Genomic DNA, 16,067 nt, shown 5'->3' on the forward strand with positions numbered 1-16,067 from the left:
CAAAAAAAAAAAAAAAAAGAATAAGTTAGATCATGTCATAAAACACACTTCACAAATGCATAATAAAATTTGTACATAAACCAGAAAACAAGCAACTAATTAATTTTTATTAGTAGATGTAAGAACCTGCACAGATAGCTTTCTTTTAATTACATGTTAGGTACATCTAGTGTTAGTTGCAGCTACCTTCTGCTTGTTGAATGGGGTCCTGCATGATCTTCTGGTAACATTCATACTGAGCCGTCATGATCTTGTTTCTAGTGACTCCCAAGTCTGTTTGGTTCACGCCTTCTTCGGACTCTGCTGAGATGAGAGCCTGAGGGAATAAAACAACGGCTTTAGAGTGGTGGAATGGTTAGATTTCTTGCTGGTGGAAAACAGCAAGAGCTGTGGTGCTTGGGTACAAAATGACTCTCCTAAGGAAACCCCCAATGCATAGTGTCTGCCAATCTCCATAGTCTAAACTCTTACTGTGTCCAGTTTCAAACAGCCTTCAGGGTGCCGCAGATGTCAGCACCGAGAGGCTCGGTTGGCTCCCAACGCCTGTGGTACTTGGCTGACAACAACACAGCCTAAACATTTGTTCGAAAACGCAAACAGTTGTATCTAGAGTCCCTTGGTGGTTTATCTGCTCTTTCAATGTCGATAAACTATGCACCACTACTTCCAGCAGAAAATGACATCCAGATACCAGGGAGTACTGGCCACATGGAAAATAATCAAACTTTGTACATTTGTAATATCAAAATAATAATTTTTGCCACCTCACTGGGTGGCATCACATTGCCTGATTAGCAATAATACAGACGTATTTCCTGGTAGGCTTGAATGTCCTGAGAGGCTTAGAAAACCGTCACCCTGTGAAGTAATAAATGAAATTCTAGAACATCAAGACTATTTTTAAGTCATTTGAATTTATTCTTTAATATTGTGGGTTGAACCTAGTGCCTCATGTAGGCTAAGCAAACATTTTGCCTATCCCAGGAAAATATTAGAAAAAAATACACATAAAACCATTTTTTCTGAGAAAGTTTTGATAGAAACTAAGGAAAGTAATAATAATTCCAAATATATTTGCACACTGTCCATGAATGAATTCAAGAGAAGGGGTCACGGTTCCTTATATTACACTGTGCTATATTAACTGGTAAACTACTACAGTATTGTCTGCAGAGAACTCATGGTGACCCGTGTAGCTTGCTGGCACCCTTAACAGGTGCCATTAGCAGAAGAAACAGTTCTGTCTTTTGAAGTCTAGTCAGTTACCCAAGATAACATCTTATATGTGCAGACATTTGACAGCTTCTAGACTGGAAGGTGTTTTCCGGTGCGTATACTCTCAGAAATATGATATTGGTGGGGTTTTTTTTTTCTCATTTAAGTTCTCAGTACTTTTTAAATTTTCCTTTGTTTGACTCCTTCTGAGGGTTTTGCTTGGAAACACCACAGGAAAGTTAGTTGCTGGCACAGAATTAGATGAGAGTATGTCTCTGGGTTTCTTCTATGTATAAAGAGAAGAGCAATATTGATTGCTTTAATTCAGTGCAGAAAAAAAGATGAAGAGAAACAAAACTACTAATAAGAAGTAACTATGAAGCGTGTAGCTCTTTGGGCTTTGTTAATCCTCTGGCTTCACCTCTAGCTTCACATCTCTGGCACATGCATGTAGAGGTGCACATGGATGCGTGCACACATATGGAGACATATTTGCCCCAAATTTAGCATCAAAATCTATTTGAACGAGTGATTTATTAATGAAGGAGTAAACCAATATAAAACGCAGTACGTCTCCTAGTTATTTTTAATTGATAAATGCCAATCAATTGGTAGACCAAAATAAAAATTTTAAAGACTAGAATATGATTTTTTTCAAAGATAATTCTGAATCTATGTGTCTCTGTAAACGTATTTTATGTGCTGTGTATATTTGTACTACTATAAAACATCATTCCAGTATTTTTCCAACTTTATCACTTTTGAGTTTTGCATATTTGAACCTCCTGCCAAGGACCCAACAAACCATATTGGTTAAAAAATTCAAAGCTTAAAAAAAATACTAAAAGGAAGTGGATTATTGCTGTGTTGATTGGATATAAAAAATGAAATCAACTTATTCATCTAACAACTACTTTATCTTGTCCTTATTAGCTTTTACCAGTAAGATGCATGTTGTCATTAAAACATAGTCATAACTAATGAGTAAATATGTAGGGTGAGTACTTACCATGTTAAGAGGCAAGAGAACCAGAAAACATAGTATATGCTTTTTATCCATTATTAGAGTCCAAATGAAATGTGCTGTATGTTCAAGCTATAACAAAAATGAAATAAAGTTCAATGCTCATGAAACTAACATATGCTTCAAAAGAAAATATCTGTTATAATTCTACCCAAATTCTAAAACAGATTTTGAATTCACTTAGGAGACACATCTGTGAGGCATTATGCATATTAAGTTAGTCTCTGGGCATGACTGTGACGGATCATCTTACTGGGTTAGTTGATATGGGAAGACCTTCACAACTGTGGACAGTAGCGTTCTGTGGCCTGGGATCATGAACTCATTAAAGAAGGAAAAGTAAGCAGAATGGGAGCAGCCATTGCAGCCTGCTTCTTGTAGGCCCAGAGTGACCACATGGTCCAAGTCTGTACTGTGCTTGCTTTCTTTGACAACCTGACCTAAACCTTTAAACTGTGAGCAAAGATAAATCCTCATAGGTATTTTGTTTCCTCATAGGTATTTTGTTAAAACGATAAGAAAAGTAATTAATATAGAAACTAATCAGAAAATAAAAAGATTCTCAAAGTCTCCTACATTGTTGAAATAAGACTCTGGGGTTGAACAGTAACATGCATGTATTAATCTAATATTAGATCACCTTCTAAGCTGATAAAAAATGGCCTCTCAAACACCATCTGCCAGCTGGATACTAAGAAACAGACTGTGTGGAACTGATGTCCCTAAAGCTTGCTTTCTAACACACTCGCTTTCTCGTGTTTGTCATGATATAGCCACTGAACATAATACACATTTAAATTGATACGTAGCAATGACTTTTTAAAGGGAACCAAAAAACTCTTCAGTAGATATTTACCACTGAACAATGAACTTGGATTGAATTCTGTCAGGAAACAAAGCAGAGCTGTTTTCAGAATAAAATTAGGAAGCCCCTTTCCACATGACCCCAGGTCTTCTGCTTTTTTGTGACATGTATTGAGAGCGCTCCGTCACTCTTATGATTGAATATGCTCCACTGGTGGCCCGCTGTGACTCACCTAGGTAGCTGCTGCAGCTGTTCTCGTCAATCATAAGCAATTTTCTGATTTCTCTTCTATCAGTATTGTTTCTCTTCTATCAATAAGCAACCTGTGAGCTTGGATTTATTTTTTGAGATCTTAAGAAAAGTATACCTGAAAATCAGGAAGGATGCTATTAATCTTACATCTTAAAAAACAGTGCTAGATTGAAAAGTGTGAAGCAAATTTTCTGCAGTTTAGTACCTAACAAATTGATTATTTTCCCTGGGATTAAGCCACCAACCAAAGAAAACATATGGTAGGACTCATGGCTCCAGCTACATATGTAGCAGAGGATGATCTAGTTGGTCATCAACGGGAGGAGAGGCCCTTGGTCCTGTGAAGGTTCTATGCCCCAGTCTAGGGGAATGCCAGGGCCAGAAAGCAGGAATGGGTGGGTTGGTGAACAGGGGGAGGGGAGAAGGGGTAGGAGTAGGGCGTTTTTGGAGGGGAAACCAGGAAAGGGGATAATATTTGAAATGTAAATAAAGAAAATATCTAATAATAAAAATGTTTTAAATGAATAAAAAAATGTTTAATGATATTTAGTTGTTAATTAGATTTCACCCCTGGAAAATCTAATTTCCAAATACTTACATACACAATTGTCTCCAGACTCAAATCACATTTTCTCCTGAATATTGTCTTCAAGAATTTCTTAATTACAAGGGTCATGACCTAAAATATGGATAGATTTAAAATAATTTAATATGATGTTAACAAGACATAATTCTTTCCATAGGAAACTGAAATTTTCTAAGCAATACCTCTACCAAAATTAGACATTCTTGAGTTATTCTAATTTTTAATGAACTACAGAAATGATACTGAGAAACATAATCTTTAACCTTTTAGAACCTCACCTCCACCCCTGAAACCAGGAAGGATACACATGCTTATTTTATCTATCCCTGTATTTTATTTTTAAACATATTGATATTTGTAAAATAATTTAGTATGCATAACACTTAAATATACAGTAGATTTTTCCTAGTCCTGTTCAATTAGTAGCTCAGTAGCAGTTACTTTCTTTCTTTTTGTAAAAAAAGAAAAAAATTATCAAGTATTGTTGATTTTCATAATAATGGAACCACCTGTTTGAATCAAATAGTACTTGATTGTGTGATACAGCTGAGCTAATCTGTCCAGAAGTCAGAACTACTCAAGGAAGAAGAAACATGACTCACAAATTTATGACTGAGCATTGGACTAAAAAGTCTTGTTGCTGATGAGATTATTTTCTTCAGTCAATACGTTGCTTATTCATTGAGTAGATGTTATTTTTCTTTTTCTTTATTTTTCCATTAATTAATTAATTAGTTAGTTAATTAATTAACTTTATGTCCTGATGAGAACTTCAGTTCCCTCCTCTCCTCACAGTCCCTCACTCTCACCCCCATCCTTCTATACCCTGCTCCCTTTCTCCACAGAGGAGAGGAGACCTTCCATGGATATCAACCCGCCTTGGCATATCAAATCTATTTGATTTTTCCCTTCTTAGTGAGAATAAAGCATCTTCCCTTGGGCCCTACCTGCTACTTAGCTTCTTTGGGTCTGTGGATTGTAGCATGGCTACCCTGAGCTTTATGACTAATATCCACTTTTAAATGAGTATATATCATGTTTGTCTTTCTGGGTCTGAGTTCCACACTCAGGATGATCTTTTCTAGTTCCATCCATTTGCCTGTGGATTTCATGATGTCAATGTTTTTAAAAGCTGAGTAACATTCCATTGTGCAAATGTACCTTTTTTTGTTTATAATGTTTGAATATGTCAGTCACTACGTGAAACCTTTCAATATAAATTATAGATTACAGGAATACACAGTTGGCCTAGAATTTTCATATTTCCTGTGAGTAAGTAATTTTCAAAGTAGTTATATTTTCAAGGAAAATATTTCAAGGCCTAGTGATGTATGCCTTTAATCCCAGGATTCTGGAGGCAGAGGCAGGCAGATTTCTCTGAGCTCAAGGCCAACATGGTAACACTGGGAGTTTGAAGCCAAACAGGGCAGTACAGAAAGACCCTGTCTCAAAAGAACATAATGAAAACATCTGTCTTGAACATGAATTTATGTGTTTTTTATTGGTTTGTTAATATATTTTCTTTAGGTATTTATGACTTGAGTAATTTTTCTGTATTTCTTAATATCTGTGTGTGGTTTTTATAAGTGCTTTCAATCATTCTGCTGTAAAGTAATGGGTGTAGGTTTCTAAGCTTGTCAGTGAAGCTTCAAATATAACTCAGAACCAATAAAAAATAAAATAAAATTTAAAAAACAGAAGAAAGCAGTTTTCTGGGCTGAGAGAGATACATGCATTGCATTAAAGGAAGACAAAGATGCATGTAGGCTTTTCAAAGCTCGTCTTATCCTGGCAATGATAACTTATTAGGATGTTGGTTAAGGAAGGTCAATTACAGCAGTATACTATCCGTCACAAAGTAACATGTTTCATCTGGAGCTGGGGACAGTACGGAGAACTCCAGGTTTCCTGGAATTGTTCGTGAGTTAATGATTCATTTGAGCCCAGGCAGTTTGACCTATGACCCGTTTCCAGTCTTACTGTATTGCAGTTATTACCTGACATAAAAGCAAGATGTCAATATTTATGTGTTAGATTAATAGGAACCGAACTTTATAGATACTGTATACTATACTTGGGTGAATATATCTTACTTTTACCTCATTAGTTCAACCCGTGTCACATTACTAATAATGATTAATTTTACATCATTTTCTCATTCAAACTATGGAAAGACAATTCATTGCTATGGTTAGCATTTAAATTGTAAGTAAAATTATAAGTAGATAAATTATAAGTAAAAATTATATTTGCAAGCCTCTATTTTTGGTGGTTACATAGTATCTGAAGTAATTAAGTATTAAAGAATCTTTTTCTAATAAAGTAAATAAATAAAAGGCCAGAAACATGGCTGAGAGGGTAAATCTGCTTCCCACCAAGCCAAATGGCCTAATGACTTACAGGGAAAATGCAAGAATAAACCACTGCTAACAGTCCTCCAGTGTCTGTCCATATGTCATACAAGTGCCTCCCCCACCACAGAAACACACATACTAACGAATAAGCAATATAAAACACTAAATAAACGGTTACAAAGCTAAATGCATGAGCTATTTTCTACGACTGGCTACCCTCCATAAAAATATTAGCTCACAATTTTTTCTATTCATTCTCTGCTATCTCTAGTTTGCCTTTCAGTATAGAGTCCAGATGTAGCAAATTTCTGTGGAACCACTAACTTGTTTGTTCTCAGACATCATACTACTTTTTATTCATCTAGGATAATTGGAACATTGAAGAATATAACTGAATTATTTTATTTATATAAGTTTAAAGCACTAGACCTACAAAAGGGCCTCTGAGGTCAAAGTTTAATCTTTTTTTCAGCAATCTCTTGCTGTAGTGCATTCTTACTGTAAGTCTTCTATTCTCCTTTCTTTTGCTGATATGGCTCTTCAAAGACAGAACTTCTATCTGGGTCATCGGGGCACTTTCCTGACTGGAAGCTCATAAATGTTTACTGAATAGATGAATAAATGAATGAATTAACCAACAAAATATTTTAGAAAAGCAAAGTTACTCTTAAGAATTTTTACCTTAAATAGCAATTATTATTTCTTAATTTAGAAAGTTTTTTATTGTGAGGTTATTCTAACGGTCTTTAACCTGTACATATCTGATATGTGGCCTGATCAGATATCCTGCATCTCTGGTATTTACATTATGATTCACAACAGTAGCACAATTACAATTATGAAATAGCAATGACATAATTTTATAGTAAAGGTTTGGGGTCACCAAAACATGACGAACTGTATTAAAGGGTTGCAGCATTAGGACGGTTGAGAACCACTGATCTATATTGACAATGAAATTCTGATGTTAAAATGCTCATACAAGCACCTCTACTTTTTTACAAAATAAGATGATGAAAGCGATTTAGTCTTCAAAACTGCAGGTGCCAGGGGGTCGAACAAGCAGTAGTCTACTAAATTTGGACTGCATCTAGATTAAGCAAATTTAAAACACTGGGAGCAGCCGGGTGAGGTGGTGTACACCTTTAATCCCAGCACTTGGGAGGCAGAGGCAGGCAAATTTCTGAGTTCAAAGCCAGCCTGGTCTACAAAGTGAGTTCCAGGACAGCCAGGGCTACACAGAGAAACCCTGTCTTTAAAAAAACAAAAACAATAAAATAAGATAAAATAAAATAAAAACATAAAAATAAAACACTGGGAGCTATGTTTAAAACATAGTCCTCTGCCTGTATGTAAAAATATATATGAATCGGAATATAAATAAACTTTATTCTGTTTGGGAAACAGACTGGTTTAACAAAACAGTGCTTTGATTTCCACACACGGTGAGATTAAATTTCCTTCATTATGTCCTGGGTCTAAACCCTTCAAGGCAAAGTGTTTCAAAATCATGTTTGGAGATTCCCCAAACACAACATTCAACCCGACACTACTCTTATTTTTGTTGTTATCTACTACATTTCGGCCTCAGAGCTCTAAAAAGGCATCTTAGTGAGAGTTATCTGAGCAGTTGCCAAGTCATCTTTGGCGGCAGTAACCAAAGAAATAGTCTGCGAATAGCTCCACTTTCTAGCTTTCCGTCATCCTTAGTGATCCGTCCTTAGTGATCTAGAAAACATGCTCCAAGGGAAAAGACTGCGCTTTCCACTTGAGTGCCTCATTCAGTGGAGCAGCCAGATCACCCCTGTCTCTGTCCAGATTACAGAAGCAAGTTTGTGTGATAATCATCCATCACTTAGTGGACACGTGTTCTCTCCACAAGATTCAACCATATCCAGCCTATGTGGTGATTCAACTCATGGCTGTCACCTGCTCTTACAAGCACTTCTCTGAGTGTCCCTGACAATGGTCACAAGCAATGACTGGGGCAATGGAGGAATCGCTCCTTTTGCCCTGGATCTTTTAGGTTAGTCATAGATGGACCATGGGCGGGTAACTAGATAGCACCATGGCAAACATAACTGAAAGTCAACCTAGATTGTGTCTCGTATTGGTAGATGCAGTTGTTAAGATGATTCCAGGGGAAGTACACTTACTTGTATCCCTTTTTATGACATTGATTCTTTGCACACTTCTTCTGACTGACTCATCCTGCAAGTGTTTGTTTACATCTAACCCATTTAAATGCATGTTTTTATTAAAATGCATTCCATATTAATCAACTAGCACTCTTAAGCAAGTGATCTTTCAGATCTTAATTTACTGACAACGGAATGAGCCATTATGAAACACAGTAAGTAGTTTTCTTTCAAATTTGGAAATAGAGCAAGTCAGTGAAGGGGGTTCAGCGTAAGCAGTGAAGTCTCCTCTTGAGTAGAATCCCCAAGTGTCCTGTGGCTTGTTTGAAAGACACTGGGCAGGTTTGAAGAAGCTACCATTTACTCTCAACTGAGTCTGTAATCACAATGGCACTGGGAAGACTCCTGCACATTTTCCCCCTTGGCTTACAGTCTCAAGGATTGTTTATGAATGATTCTTTTTCCCTTCTCAAAGTTAAAAGGGCTGGAAAATTTGGTTCTTTCAAAGCAGTTTTCCTTAAGTCCAAGTAGGACGATGCGACCCTGTTTCTAAATACTCTCCTCGCTTGCCTCCGCAACCATCAAATTTTCTATTTATTTCACCCCAGAAAGAACTTTGAGAAACAAAAAGTGTCCTCAAATGCAAATGTGTGTTAAAACCCAGATGTCTGGGGTTGAAGAGATTAGGTAAGTAATAGAGAGCTTGCAAGACAAGCTTGTGCAAGACACAGATTTGACTCTCGGTGCTAAATAAGAAAATAAATAAAAGCAGAAGTTACCTAAAACACAGCTGGCTAGCCAGTCACTACATTATATAATGTACCCTTCTGATTTTAATTTTCAAACCTGCCATGTGTTTGCTTCTGAAATAACCTTTTCCGTCTCTATAAAGTTTGTGAATTTTGAAAAGGACCCCGCCCTTAGCTGCCCATATAGATACATATATGCATATGTATATATGTTAATCAATATAATTTGTCAGAACACTAAAATGCAAATGTTTGCATGCTACCTGAAAGCTTGCTTATTTTTTCACATATACTGCTTATTCTTACATATATGTATATATATATATATACTTTACATTTGTTTTTTGTTATAAGTTAATTTTTAGTTGAGTTGCCTAATCCTAATATTGAAAGAGTATGTTCACTCTAAGGAAAAAAAAAATAGCCTCCAACTTCTATTCCTCTGCTTCTTAAATATCCTGAGTTATTTTAGGCATAAAGCCATATTCTTTTTCTTTGTTGATTTATGCAGTCACTACGGAGCTGGCCCACAGAAGCTTCTTTTCCCACACACATCCTGATGCTCTAATATCCTAAACTGAGGCTTTGCAAAGATCAGTTATGCCTTAACTAGCACATGCATTCCCTCTTGTAGTACATCAGAAGAGGAGAAGCCATTTCTCCTCTGTCAACACAAAAGATAAACATTATCCTCCATCCTTCACAGGTTAGAATTCCTTTCTCACAGTCTTAAAAAAAATCTATTATAGAGGGGAAATGTTAATGTAAATGTCTCAAAACATGATGTTTTTTCTTTTATCATCATTACTTTTTTGACAAAACTTAAATCTTTACAGTAAAATTATTATGACAATTTACCAATTTGCTTCACATACAATATACTCATTGATAGAGATGTGATAGTCTAAGGTTTTAATGGTACAGCTGAACCTGGCCCAGGATAGCCTATGCAGTGTTAAGACAAATCCAGTAGAAAAGTTAGTGGGATCTCAAAGGATTGTACCAAAGACTTTAACAGCCTATTGTCATTGCTCTTGATTACCCTCCAGGTATGATGGTAAAACCCTGCTGATGAAGATCACACATGCCTGAGTCACAGAACACAAAGAAATCAAACTGATGCTGACTCCATGCCAACTGTCTAGCTTTCTTAGCTCTGGGAATCACAGCAGCATAAAAGAAAGGAAATTATCAGCCTTACCAGCTGTGAATCCTGTGAGCTACAAGAATGATTGTCCTGGCAAAGCATGCCTACTGGTACAGTAGTGGCAAACTCATGCCTGGTACCAAACTAGGTCAAAATGTCATGACTATCTAGAAAATAATATGATTATTAGGCTAAATGGACACAGTAATAAACTGTAACCCCCCTCCCAAGTTCTTATCTTTATAATCATATATTAGTGTATCTCTCAGTCCTCAGCAGGAGAACTCTTTTTGCAATTAATGACAATTATTATACAGACTCACAATTAGTCAACAAGCAGAGAATGAGAGACTGGAAAACTCAACCTTGAATGGAGTATGTATACCTCAACCCTACCATTAAGAGGGGTTTGCAAGAAATAGCAGGCAGGAAAACTGTAAGAGCCAGAAACGGTGAATGACTATCAGCAAACAAGACAGATCACCATATGAACTGATTGTGACAGCATGGAGAAGACCTGCACCCGCTCAAGCTAACAGAATCCCAGAATGGAATGGAGGGAGTTGGCCAAGAAGTTTCACCACTGTCTCAGTAGCTCTTAGCAACTGACAGCATCTGGCAGAAAAAAGGATGTCTTTATAGGTGTGACCCTATGTGGTTGACGTCACTCTGAGGGTTGGCCCCATACTCAAGAGTGTTTGAGAAACACCAAGTAGACTCAATAGGGAGACAGAAAAGGTGGGAGAGAAAGAGGAAGGAAGAGAGGTTATAGAGACAGGGAGAGAACAGGGAGAAAGAAATTGAATGGGCAAGGGGATAGGGTGGATCTAAAAGGAGATTGAAGAGGAAAGCTGGATGTGATCCAAATGTATTGTATTGATCAAATAATTCATAATACTATTTTCAAAAGGAGCACTTGCTGTTCTTGCAGAGCTCCTAGGTTTGCTTTCTTCACCCATATCAGGCAGCTCACAAATACCTGTTACTCCAGTTTCAGGGTATCTAAAGCCCTGGGTACCTGTATGCATGTGAGAATCATAAACTCACACAGAAGACAGACAGACAAAGTTAAACAAATCATTTTAAAATGATGTATATCCCTAAAGTCTTAAAACAAATCTCCTGACACTGATTTTGTCTGTTTGTTTTTAATGTCTTAGAAATATTCTCCTTGGGTCTCCAATTGCTAATAGTTCAGGACTCTTAAGTTTGAATCTGACAATTAAAATGGAACATTGGGCTAGATAAGAGTAAGCCTACATAAACTGAAGTTCTAGCAATTTTTTTTGTATACAGTATATGGAAATAGTATCATATATATATATATATATATATATATAGAGAGAGAGAGAGAGAGAGAGACAGAGAGAGAGAGAGACAGAGAGAGAGACAGAGACAGAGAGACAGAGACAGAGAGACAGAGAGTATAATATATATTAACTTTATACAATATATTACTATAGTAATATATATAGTATAATATATATGTGTGATTCTACTGAAGTTAGAATGATGTATATATATGACTTTAAAAAGAAGGTGGCTATGGAGCCACCTAATTTAACTCTAAGGTATGCTGGGATAGCCTTGAATGACATTGTGTTTGAACACAAGGCAAAGAACCCCAGTGGCTGACTTGCTTATCTAATGAGCATTCCAGGCAGAACAGCTGAATAGCTGTTAGAGAGATTCATTTGTGATTGGGTTTGGGATTTCATTTTACACTCTGGAGTATTTACTCATGGGAATAATCTTTCCATTGTGGGCATAATTAGCCATTTTCCGGTAATTTTAGCCACACTCTTTTTATTTGAAGAGGCAAGTGGCCAATATCAGCCCGATTAGTAAAAGGTGGGAGGGAGCTTTAAAAAGAAAAAATGTAGCTTTGTGCTTGATGGAAAGCTCTCCACATCTGATGTGGGAAGAATTAATTGAAGTAAGATGTGACTGAACTCAGGTCAGGCAAGGAAAACCTCTGATTTAGGCTGTGTGAGGCATCGTTATATAGTCAGAGTTACACAGTCAGAATTCTTCCTTCTAGTGATTCTCAGAATAGCACACATCTTCCAACTGGAGCTACACAACAGGCAGGGCATGGTTTCAGAACATTCTTACGCACTCCTTAACCGCACGTAAAGTACAGAGCAGAGGAGAGGCAGTCAGATAAGCACTACACACTGCAGAGAAAGAAGTCTATGACATTATCAGAAACCTTGACTCTGGCACATTTAATGTCAGTTACAATTCTAATATTCTTCATCAATATGAATACAAAACTGAATTTTAAGTTTTGTTATTTTGTTTTCTAAACATTTTTGAGGAATGTTGTTGGAGTAGAAATTTCACAGATTTTAGAACAAGAAAGCTCACTTTTCACTCTGGTTGACTAGTATGAAATTTTTACAAAATGAGGTGACTATTTCTTTCCACCGAACAATCTAGATATAAAAGGACTTTTTTAATCAAAGTAAAAGATTATTATTCCTTGCCTAGTATATTCTGTACCCTGGTAATAATTCTTAGCTAACACTTTTAAATCCTATGGAACTATTAAGTGAGTGTTAAGGGGTACTATATGTTCTCTGATGATCAATACTTAAAGTATGTCTGTGGAATATGTTAATATCCAACACAAAGAGTAAGCCTTATTCTCTGAAGAAAGTATTTAAGGCCATTTTGTCTTCGTGATTTAGGAAATGCTTTTTCAGACATGGCATCAAAAGGGCAAGTCACAATGACAAAAAATAGATTGACTACATCAAAATTATAGATGCTTGTGTACAAATGGCGCCATTGTGGAAGAAAGGTTCTGAGGGCATCTCAGTGGTAGAAGAGTGAGCCAGAATGAACAAGATCCTAGATTCAATGTACACACACACTCATACACTCTTACATACACACATTCAGACACACACACACAGGAAATGAAAACAAAAAGGCAACCCAACACAGAGGGACAAATTTGCAAATCACATGTGTGATAAGGGATATTTATCTTTAATACAAAAAGAATTTTTACTACAGAGTAATAATAATAATACCTCAATTTTTAAAGGCTAAAGGATCTGACAGATGACCAATGAACGCTATGGTTGGAGGTCACCACAACAGAAAGAACTGTATTAAAGGGTCGCAGCATTAGGAAGATTGAGGAACACTGGTAATGAATTCAAAGTCAGCAAAGATATATATGAGCAGAGGGTAAAAAGTCCAGCTCTCTAGGGATAAAAACCTAGAAACACAAGGGCAAGGATACAGGAGTGAGCCAGGCAATGTGACTGAAGATACAGAGCACTGTGAGGAACTTGAGATGCTCAGGGAACTCACCAGGGGACACCTGGGTGTGAAGCACAGGCTCTCACGGCACCCTGGGAGCTGCTGTAATTTTGCACATCCCAAACACTACTTAATTTAATGATCAACTCCTGGAATTATGTCTGGGTTGTGATTTAAAAATAGGCTTTTCAGTGTAAAAAGAAGTCGGCAGGAAGGGGCTCCTTGCTGAATTAAGCTGTGTTTAAGTGAGAACCGCCACTGCGGAACAACACGTTCCCTGTGAAGATGGCAAACCGGTTTCAGAGGCTCTAACCTTTACGAGCTGCTATTATCAACCCAATTGTATGTTTTTTCCTGTTGCACAAACATGTTCCCAAAAGACTTTTAAAATAGCTTTCTTTCCTGCTAAAACGTTGGGCCAAGCACTTTTTCTGACTCTCAGCTCTAAGTGGACCAGGATGTGTTAAAGGAAAAAAAAAAAAAAAAACTGCCCTGTCACGCTTGACAGGGTTTAATAGGCCTTAACATCATTGAAATGTTTCCTCCCGGCTCTTTCTGGGAATCTTCCCATAGTGTGTTCTACCCAAAACAAAAACTATCCCGGAAGAAACAAACGCAGCACTTCCCAACGCCCCACCCCCACCCCCTTTCAACCAAGGCATCTAGGGAAAAGTCTGCTCACCCAAGCACGGTTTGCTCCAAGTGAAAAAAAAAAAAAAATCAAAACAGAAAATACAACTTGTTTGTAAACACTTAAAACAACCTAAAAGAGGAAGAGAAATTAGGTGCTATTTTTAGACCCCGCACCTTGAGGCCAAATGAGGATGCGCTCTTAAACCCAGGAAGTGAAGACCAGCCTGGAAAATAAAGAAATGGATGCAATTCTCCAGAACTGGTTTAAAGATACTTGATACTTCTGAATATATGTACTAAGTGTCTTTTTCACTTTATTTCTTTTTAAATATCTTTTGTTGTTTCTGAAAAGCAAGTAAACACATGCACGAACAGGCTGAATCTGTCTCGGCTGTTTCGAAAGACTGCTGCGTAGATATATCTCTAACTACAATGCAGAGCTATATCACCAGCTACGTGTCCGTCGTCTGCCTTCCACACAGTTTCCTTGACAAAAGCCTTTCTAAACTACAAAACAATGGCAATCTCAAAGGGAAATAGATGAAAATAAGCAAAAGATAAACACTATCTAACCCATATTTTGGTGATGGCCATGCCTGGGAAATTCTATGAGGCATTTTAGGACAGGAGTCAAAATGATTATGTAGACAGTATGGCAATTTGGCATTTAAAACCCAATTAGAAATAACAGTACAAGTGTTGTATTTGATGGAAGGGCTATCAGGCCGACACTAGAAGTGAACAACAGGGCAGAGAGTACAGATTCCATGTAGAAGGCTTCTGGATAGCTGCAGGGAACGTTTGCTAGCAAGGGACAAAGGCAGTGTGATCTGTGGCATCTCTCCAGGCTTCTGCAGTTGTAAGACAGGAGCAGCAAGCTCGTGCATCATGAGTACCTAGAGGAATCACAGAGGGCAACCTCCATAATCACCAGCTGAAAACAGTCCCTGGGAACTGTTGTCTAGACAGCAAGTGGTGGTCTCTCCCCGGAGCAGAACTGTATGTCCTGGCTCACTCTGTAACTGGTCACAGTTACAAGACTTCAATGTCGAGTCGAATTATGTATGAATATATACATGTATATGTATGAATATATATATGTATGTATGTGTGTGTGTATATATATATATACATATACATATATATATGTATATGTATATATATATATATAAACCATATTTTTTTTTCGAGACAGGGTTTCTCTGTGTAGCCTCGGCTATCCTGGAACTCACTCTGTAGACCAGGCTGGCCTTGAACTCAGAAATCCGCCAGTCTCTGCCTCCCAAGTGTTGGGATTAAAGGCGTGTGCCACCACCGCCCAGCATGTATGAATATTTAACCGTACAAACTGTCTCGGCCTTTCGTAAAGTAAACGTTGTGGTTGTGGGCCCCTGAAGATAGTGGAATGTAAGACATTCAAGAGTAAATGGAGAGGAGAGTTGTGTCTGAGTCATTTGTTTCTAATCAAATGCCTTGGCTGTGTGCGCGTGACGCAGCTGCTTTTCCTTTTTCTTTGTCTTTTTTTTTTTTAAGATATTTTCTTTATTTACATTTCAAATGTTGTCCCCTTCCTGGTTTCCCCTCCGAAAGCCCCCTACCCCTACTCCCTACCCCCTATCCCTGCTCGCCAAACCACCCACTCCTGCTTCCTGGCCCTGGCATTCCCCTATACTGGGGCATAGAACCTTCACAGGACCAAGGGCCTCTCCTCCCATTGATGACATTGAAGGCCATCCTCTGCTACATATGCAGCAGCTGCCTTTCACTTTGTCTGTTTGTGCCTTTAAAAATACATATTAACCCTGTCCTTTAAAAGCAGTAATAAATGGTAATGCGCAAATCTCTCTCTCTCTCTCTCTCTCTCTCTCTCTCTCTCTCTCTCTCTCTC

General features: G+C 37.6%; 1 protein-coding gene across 2 annotated transcripts in view; it reads right to left on the reverse strand.

The window, feature by feature from the left end:
- Positions 1–16,067, reverse strand: part of Calcrl (calcitonin receptor like receptor) — a 93,571-nt gene that overhangs the window by 41,074 nt on the left and 36,430 nt on the right. For both annotated transcript variants that reach the window (XM_029470780.1, XM_029470779.1), the window contains 4 exons: positions 3,895–3,975; positions 3,277–3,411; positions 2,225–2,311; positions 187–316 (listed from right to left, as the gene is read on the reverse strand). In XM_029470780.1, the coding sequence (XP_029326640.1) occupies positions 187–316; positions 2,225–2,275 (181 nt within the window). In that variant the 5' untranslated portion in view covers positions 2,276–2,311; positions 3,277–3,411; positions 3,895–3,975. The remainder of the gene's footprint in view (positions 1–186; positions 317–2,224; positions 2,312–3,276; positions 3,412–3,894; positions 3,976–16,067) is intronic.

Source organism: Mus caroli, chromosome 2 (genome assembly GCF_900094665.2).
Source record: "Mus caroli chromosome 2, CAROLI_EIJ_v1.1, whole genome shotgun sequence".
Taxonomy (NCBI): domain Eukaryota; kingdom Metazoa; phylum Chordata; class Mammalia; order Rodentia; family Muridae; genus Mus; species Mus caroli.